Source organism: Chinchilla lanigera, unplaced genomic scaffold (genome assembly GCF_000276665.1).
Source record: "Chinchilla lanigera isolate Chin_1 unplaced genomic scaffold, ChiLan1.0 scaffold00001, whole genome shotgun sequence".
NCBI lineage: Eukaryota > Metazoa > Chordata > Mammalia > Rodentia > Chinchillidae > Chinchilla > Chinchilla lanigera.
The window spans coordinates 46,169,184-46,176,751 of NW_004955402.1; the positions used below are offsets into that span (position 1 = coordinate 46,169,184).

At 35.9% G+C, this 7,568-nt stretch overlaps 1 protein-coding gene across 6 annotated transcripts in view; it reads left to right on the top strand.

Annotated features, from left to right (window-relative positions):
- Kiaa1468 (KIAA1468 ortholog) overlaps nucleotides 1-7,568 on the top strand; it is a 111,496-nt gene that overhangs the window by 54,349 nt on the left and 49,579 nt on the right. For all 6 annotated transcript variants that reach the window (XR_001232916.1, XM_005373018.2, XM_005373019.2 and 3 more), the window contains exons 12-13: nucleotides 1,035-1,125; nucleotides 3,906-3,977. Coding sequence is in view for 5 of the 6 variants with exons in the window: in XM_005373018.2 (XP_005373075.1) it covers nucleotides 1,035-1,125; nucleotides 3,906-3,977 (163 nt within the window). In the remaining variant the exon portion in view is untranslated. The remainder of the gene's footprint in view (nucleotides 1-1,034; nucleotides 1,126-3,905; nucleotides 3,978-7,568) is intronic.

The window sequence follows — 7,568 nt, forward strand, 5'->3', positions numbered from 1 at the left end:
TGTAAGGCAGGGAAAGAAGGTGCTTGGGGCCATTCTGCCATTTGCTCTGGCTGCATTGCTGTTCAGCTGCCATTCCCCTCTTTGCTCTTGTTGCTTTTCTATCTTCTGCCTTGGAACCAGCCAGGTATGGACTGAAATCTCCACAAACTGTAAGCTAAATAAACCTTTCCTTCCTTCATTTTGGGCGTTGGGTATTTTGTCTCAGCAACAAGAAAAAAGTAACCAAGACACATAGCTTAGAAATTTCTTGTCTCTTTACCTTTTACTTATTTTATTTGCTTTCTCAAAAATTAGAAGGAAATAGAAAATAAAAAATAAAGCAAAAGATGAGTAATTGACACAGGATAATATAAATATAAAAGACAGGCGTGTAGATAAAAATTACAAGGACTGAAGTGGGAGTGTAATTCAGTGGTAGCATAAGACTATGGGTTCAATCCCTAGCAAAATACCTAGACAAAATACCCAACACCCAAAGTTAAAGGAGGAATGGTTTCTTTATCTCACAGTTTGTACAGGTTTCAGTCCACAGTTGGCTCCAAGGACGGGTGGCATATAATAGAGCGGCAACAGTTCATGGCAGCTGGGACAGTGGAAAACAGCAAAAACAGCCAGAGCAAAAGGGTGAAACATGGCTCTTTTTGCCTCTTTTATCTTATCTAGACTGCTGGGATTAAGGTGGTGCCAATTCAGTCAGTGAGCTGATCCAGCAGTCACCCTTAATCCCAGCACCTTCAAACACAGCCTTAACTATGAATCAGTCACAAACTCTAGATTCAGCTGCCTCCAAAAAAGGCCCACCTAAAACTGCATGAGCCTTTAGGGGGACATCTAGACCAAAACCATAACGTGGTGAATGAGAACCTGCTGCAATATACAATAAAGACATTTTCAGTCATTTTGCAATTAATTTAAATACACGTATATTAAGAAATAGTAATGAGCAATGCCTAAGCTTAACTCTTTTTTTAACCCTTGGTCCCAGTAGTGCTTTCTAATGCAAAAAAGTCTTTGTTTCTTGTATTATTTTTCAGGCAGATGATACTGACAGGCTGCGTAGCATTTGCACGTCATGTTGGACCCACACGTGTGGAAGCTGAACTTTTACCACAGTGTTGGGAACAGGTAAATTAACTCTACTGAGTGTTCCCTTAGCTATAATTTCCTATATTTTCTTGTTACAATGACACTAGTAAATTTACAGGTTGTAATTGATGCTACTATTTCAGTAGTTTAGCACAGTTATTTAATAGTGCTTCAGACTGCTCTGGGATGCTTGGCTTTATTTATTCATTCAACATGTACTTATGAAACACTAATTCCAGTGCCAAGTACTAATCTAGTCACTTAGTGGTACAGTGATGAACAAAAGACAAAGATCTCCTAGTCAGGTGATAGTAGTAAACCCAGAAATTATATGCTGTCTTGTGGTAATGTATATTAGGAAGAAAAATTAAGCAACAGTGTTAGAGGGGAATGACTAATGCTCTTTAAGAAAAGATGGCGAGAAAAGGGATATCTGATGAAAGCATGTTTAAGGAATTTGAGTGATGTAAGATACAACAAGTACCAGTGCCCTGAGGTGGGACTGTCCTTGCTGCATTCTAGGAAGAGCAAAATGTGTACATATAAATAGAAATACATATTGTATACTAGTATGTATTACACATACGTAGTATCTAAAGTGTGTATCTTTGATCTGGGAGGTTTTGGTACTTACAATTCATTCTTTCACTAATAATACTCTTAATTATACATATATATATTTATTTATATTTTTGGGGGGGTCTTTTTGAGATAGGGTTTCATTATGCAGTTCAGGCTGGCCATGAACTCACTTTGTAGCCCAGGGTGGCCTCGAACTCATGGTGATTCTCCTGCCTCGGCCTCCCAAGTGCTAGGATTACAGGCATGTGTCACTATGTCCGGGGCTATATGTTGAATTTTAATATTATACTCTTCTGCAGAACTCAGAATTACTGACTTTCTAGGCTTATAGGTTGGGTCATAAACATGTTATTTTTCCACTTAAAAAGATGGGGTTCTCACTTATGAAGACAAATCAAAAGACTTATTTATAATAGCACAGTCATTTATCTTAAAATATTGGTCTCTACAATATCACTAATATGTAGTCATTTAGAGTTCTAGTCCTAATTTCTTTGGGCATTCATTTTTTATTAAAATATATTGGAGCCACTAGATTTAGTATGTAAAGTGAATAACGTATGTAGTAATAATTACCTCTGAAAATGCCATACATCATCCATATATTACTGTGCATACTAACATAGTATGCTTAAAGTTTCAGTTTACTTGGATATAATGTAGAGAACTTTAAATTTACAATTCTATACATTTATTTATGTGTACATTTAACTTTTTGTACTTTTCTTACCTTTTTGTTCACATAACACAGCACTTACACATTTAAAATATATATTTCAGTGGATTCAGTATATTCACAGAGTTGTATATCTGTCACTGCAATCAATTTTAAAACATTTTTATCACTTCCAAAATAAACATTAACCCACTGATGGTAGTTTTTTTCTGTCAAGATTTCTTTGGCTCTGTGGTTCCCATGGAATTCCATATAAATTTTAGAATCAGCTTGTCAGTTTCTATAAAGAAGCTACTGGGATTTTTATAAAAATGCTTTAAATCTATAGATTTATTGGAGAGCAAATCATTTTACACCTTCCTTCCAGTCTGTGAATATAGGATGTCTTTTCATTTACTTAGGTCTTTAAAATTTCTTTCAACAATTGTTTGTACTTTTCAGAATATAAGTTTTCTACTACTTCTGTTTTATCTGTTCCTAAGTGTTTTATTCTTCTTGATGTTATTGTAGAGACAAATGTTTTCTTAATTTTATTTTCAGTTTGTTCATTGCCATCATACAGAAATACAGTTGATTTTTGTATTACATGTAATTTTCAGTCTCATTGAACCTATAGCAAGGAAAACCAAATGAAACTGAGAATCATACTTTGACATTCAAACCATTTTGCTTTTAAAATGATTACATTTAATTCAGAGATATCAGTTATAAACATTTCTATTGCCCACCTCTTTTACAACCTGCATAAACCTGGATATCAGGGATCTGTCTACCCACCTACTTCCCGTTTGTTGCCCAATAGATTACTATATAAATTTCTTTTCTTAATTTTAGGCATCCAATACATTATTGAATTATGTCACCTTTTCATATGGAAATATGGGAACAGATATACTTCCTTTCCAGTCAAAGAAAGATTTATATTCTATGGAGAAGACATATGGGAACAAAGCCCAGTATGTGTCACTTTTTTTGTTATTTTTTTGTTATGGTTCAGTGTAGTCATCACAATAATAGAACACCACCATTTCACATATGCAAATAATAATTAAGTCTTACTTTAAAAAGAAAAACACAGTTCTAGTCAAACTGATTAAATCATTGGTTAACTTATTTTCTAAAGTTTAGGTAAAAGAGAAAACTGGGATATATTATTGACCATATTTATAAGATCTAGAAGACAGGTATTCCTTATTAAAAAATATACTACTGTTGCTAGTAGTAGGTCTTGATTTCTCCTACTAGGTCCTGATTTCTTCTGACATCCTGGGGAAAGCTTAATCCTAGGACAGCACATAAGCTCTAGACACTTTTTGCCAAATTTTCATTTTGGCTTCCTGCTTTTTTTTTTTTTTCCTTTAACAGTTGACCCCTGTGTCATATTTAGACTCTTTTAATTCCCTTATTCTCGATCTAGGTATAGCCACACGGGGATTCCCACAAATGGAAAAGGAAGAAGTTTTATTGCATTCTTAACAGAATGTATGCTCAAAAGTAGTTCACTGTTGGACAAAGAGAGAGGTTTTTTTATACTTTATTTATTTATTTTTCTTTACTCTAGATTAATCACAAATACCCAGAAAGACGACTACTTGTGGCAGAATCCTGTGGAGCACTGGCACCTTATCTTCCAGTAAGAATTGTTCTGTTTCTTTCGTAGAATATTTGTTCTTTTTAATTTTAGAAGAGCCTTTTTCAAAGGCTTATATATTTTAATTCAGAAGTCTTATATATATTTCTAATATATATTCATAATTTTATATATTTTAATTCAAAATCTGTTAGACATACCATTTTAGTAAGGGAAAGAAATGCCAAAAAAGAAAGGGCTCACATTAGTACATTATTGTATTGCAGGCAGATAGGTATATTATCATTGATTTTGCACATATACAAATATACTAAGCTGTATCAGAACTTTTCAGATAGAGGTCCGAGGAACCTGCATTGTTTCTTGAGATCATTTCCAAGAGGTTCATAAAGTGAAAACTATTCTTACAGTGATAAGACATTTTTTCTCTATCTCATTTATGTTAACATTTGAAGTGTTGGTTCAAAATAATGATGGACAAAAATGCTCATGCGATAGACTAATCAGAGAAGTGGCCCCGCAAATGAGAAATTGAATTTTTCACTGCCATTGCATAAAAAGTCAATTTTATTTTAAAGGGAGCTTGTTGAATCAGTAAAATTATTAATTTTACTAAATTGTGGCCCTTGCATCTTTGCTGTTTGCAGGGAAAGCATTTATACAGTTGTTTTAGTTGTTAGCTAATCTAGCCACTTTTTCATGGGACATCAGTTTTGTTTGATAGAACCACTGACAATCAAGCTGTGATTTTTTTTTTTTTTTTCATACATGGATATGTGGCAGACATTTTGTTCTTCCTTAAGTAACTTCAAGGAAAACAGGTAGGTAGCATTTGTTATCAGTGATAAAATTAGAGTTTCTAAGTGAGGTCTAGTATCTGCCACTGAAAGCTTAGTCTTCTAAATACATAAAGACCTCTTTATGATGAAATCAGTGGATTTTTAAGATGATATAAAGTGTCAGTGTTGAAAAACATCTCTGACTTTTGATCCAATTTTTTTCCCAAATTAATAAAGCATGGGGTAAAGTAGAAACATTAAAAATCTAAAAGGTACCAATGGACTTTATCAAGTATGAAGTGCTTCTTATTTGTGAACCATATTTTTTATATGAAAAGACTATTAAGATACTCCATTTTACTAATACTTTTTCCATGAGGTTAGATTTCTCTTAAATCAGTTAAAACAGTATATCATAATAAGTGGACTTCAGAACAATGTCTTTTAAGTTAGACATGAAAGAAATTGGAACAAAATTCTTCTATAAATAGTTGTTTTCATAAAAAACATTATGTAAACATTTAATGAGCTTTTGTTATTTTTAAATAATTTTTCTTTGAAGTGTAGAAATTGAACTCCAAGCTTTAACACTCAGCTGTATCCCCAGCCCTTTTTTACTTTTGAGAAAGGCTATTGTTAGTTTAATTTAATAATTATGCATACATATTACCCAGTGTTATTTAAGATGCTTATTAACTTTTAAATTAAGAAGGGATTTGTGCCATCAAAAGATTGAGAACCACTGGACTGGTCGGCACTTAAGAGAATCTTCCTGTAAGTCCAGGACTTAGAAGGGAATGAGACAGCAACAACTGTATGATTTAAATACTTGACACACTACACAGCGTATCTACCAGACCTATCCCACAACCAGATTTTGTAAAGGGAGTTTTCTTGGAATACACCTACACCCATTTGTTTGTATTTATCTGTCTGTGGCAGGGTTTTTTTTATTGTCGTGTTTTGGATTTTTTTTTTTTTTCTTTCAGCACTGTATCTTTAATTGAAAACTTTATCAAGAGCTACATCCCAAGCCCCTTTTATTATTTGAGAGAGGGTCTTGCTAAGTTGCCTAGACTAGACTTGTGATTCTCCTTCATTAAACTGGGCTACAAGAATGGAATTATACGATACTACAAGAGTTATTTAGTTACATTTACTTTTAATCAGAGATTCTTTGGTAAAGAATGAGAATCCTACAGCAAAATAATGTCTTTTGAGAAAGAAATATTTATGATGAATATTCCTTTATTCAGAAAGATAAAAAGAAAAAATAGTCTTACTCCCAACAGGAATTTATTTAGCTAGTTAAAAATAAATGCTCATGGAGTGCTCCAAGAGCTGCTGGTCCCACAGTTTGAGTCCGTGCTTTACTTCCACTGCCACAGTTCCCAGCTGAAATTCGCAGAGAGAGCCAGGTATTTCCCATCTACTTCCTGAGGGCAGAGCAGGTGACCCAGGACCACGCCATTATTACAGACTGAGTCTCTGCCCTCCCTGCACCCACAGCAGAGAGGAGGTTCTCACTCAGAAGCCCCAGGGACTTCTGTAGGTGGGGTGGGGATGTGTAGCCCCTCCTTCCGCACACCCTGCGCCAGGTGAGCGACTGCTCCAAGAGCTGATGGTCTCGCAGTTCGAGTCCATGCTTTACATTCGCTGGCACCCCCTAGGGGGTCGAAGGCACGGGCAGTCTGTGATTGCTACCCATCCAGCCTGCATCTGGTTCCTGTATGTGTCCTGAACCGACTGGAGACACAGAATCAGGTGGTTCATAAACTGTCGACCCTGCAGTTTGTGTCTGGGTTTTGCCTGTACCCTGAACTTCCTGGGGACATAGGTCCACTGGACCGGGATTGTCACACCAGTGCAACCCGAGTCTGGGCCATTCACGTGCCCTGAACTGCAAGGGGATGCTGGATCAGACAGTCAACCATCAGCTGACACCAATGCCCGTGTCTGAGACTGGGGATAACTAGATATAAATCAACAACTGCCGGAAAACCTGAGACTAAGTAGCACTTCTCAGAGGTCACTTGGGCAAACCTGACCAACAGAAAAACTAGAGACACTAGTGGCCTTGGCTGTGCAGCTATTGAAGAGGAAAACTGAGCTTTCTGCATCTGGTAGCAAACATGACAAAATGAAGGACTGAAACACAATCCCAGAACTCCACCTCACTTAGAACAAGTCCAGGAGACATTGACATAGTAGAACTTGGTAAACACATGCCGGAATTAGCTGAAATGATTGCAATGGAAGTAAAGGCACAACTCCATAAGGCCATAGAAGAGATGAGATCAGAAATAACCTCTCAGGCAAAAAAGGAAATGACGGTAATACTGAAGTAACTGCTCAAAAAGTCTGAAGAAGAAACATATAAGAAAGTAGAAGAACAAAGGCAATGGACAGAAGCGTTCAATGAGAAATATAGAAAGGACTTAGAATGCATGAACCAGATTCAAAGAGACTTCCAGGAAAACAAAGCTGCCATTGAAAGCTACCAAAACCACTTCAATGAAGCTGAAGATAGAATCTCAGACTTTGAAGATAGCATGGCAGCTAACGACCATGAAAGAAAGGATCTTGTAAAATCAACAAGGATCCAGGAAAAGTCAATTCAACAGCTGCAAGATGAGGCAAAGAGGAATAATATACGACTTTAGGAGTCAATGAAACAGCAGGAGGCAACACAACTGACATAAAAAGAATATTTGCAGAAATAATAGCAGAAAATTTCCCAAGCATGGAAACAAACCTGATATACAGGTAAATGAGGCATAGAGAACTCCACACAACCACAACCAAAATAAAACTACACCCAGACATATAATAGTCAAGTTCCCAGATCTCCAGC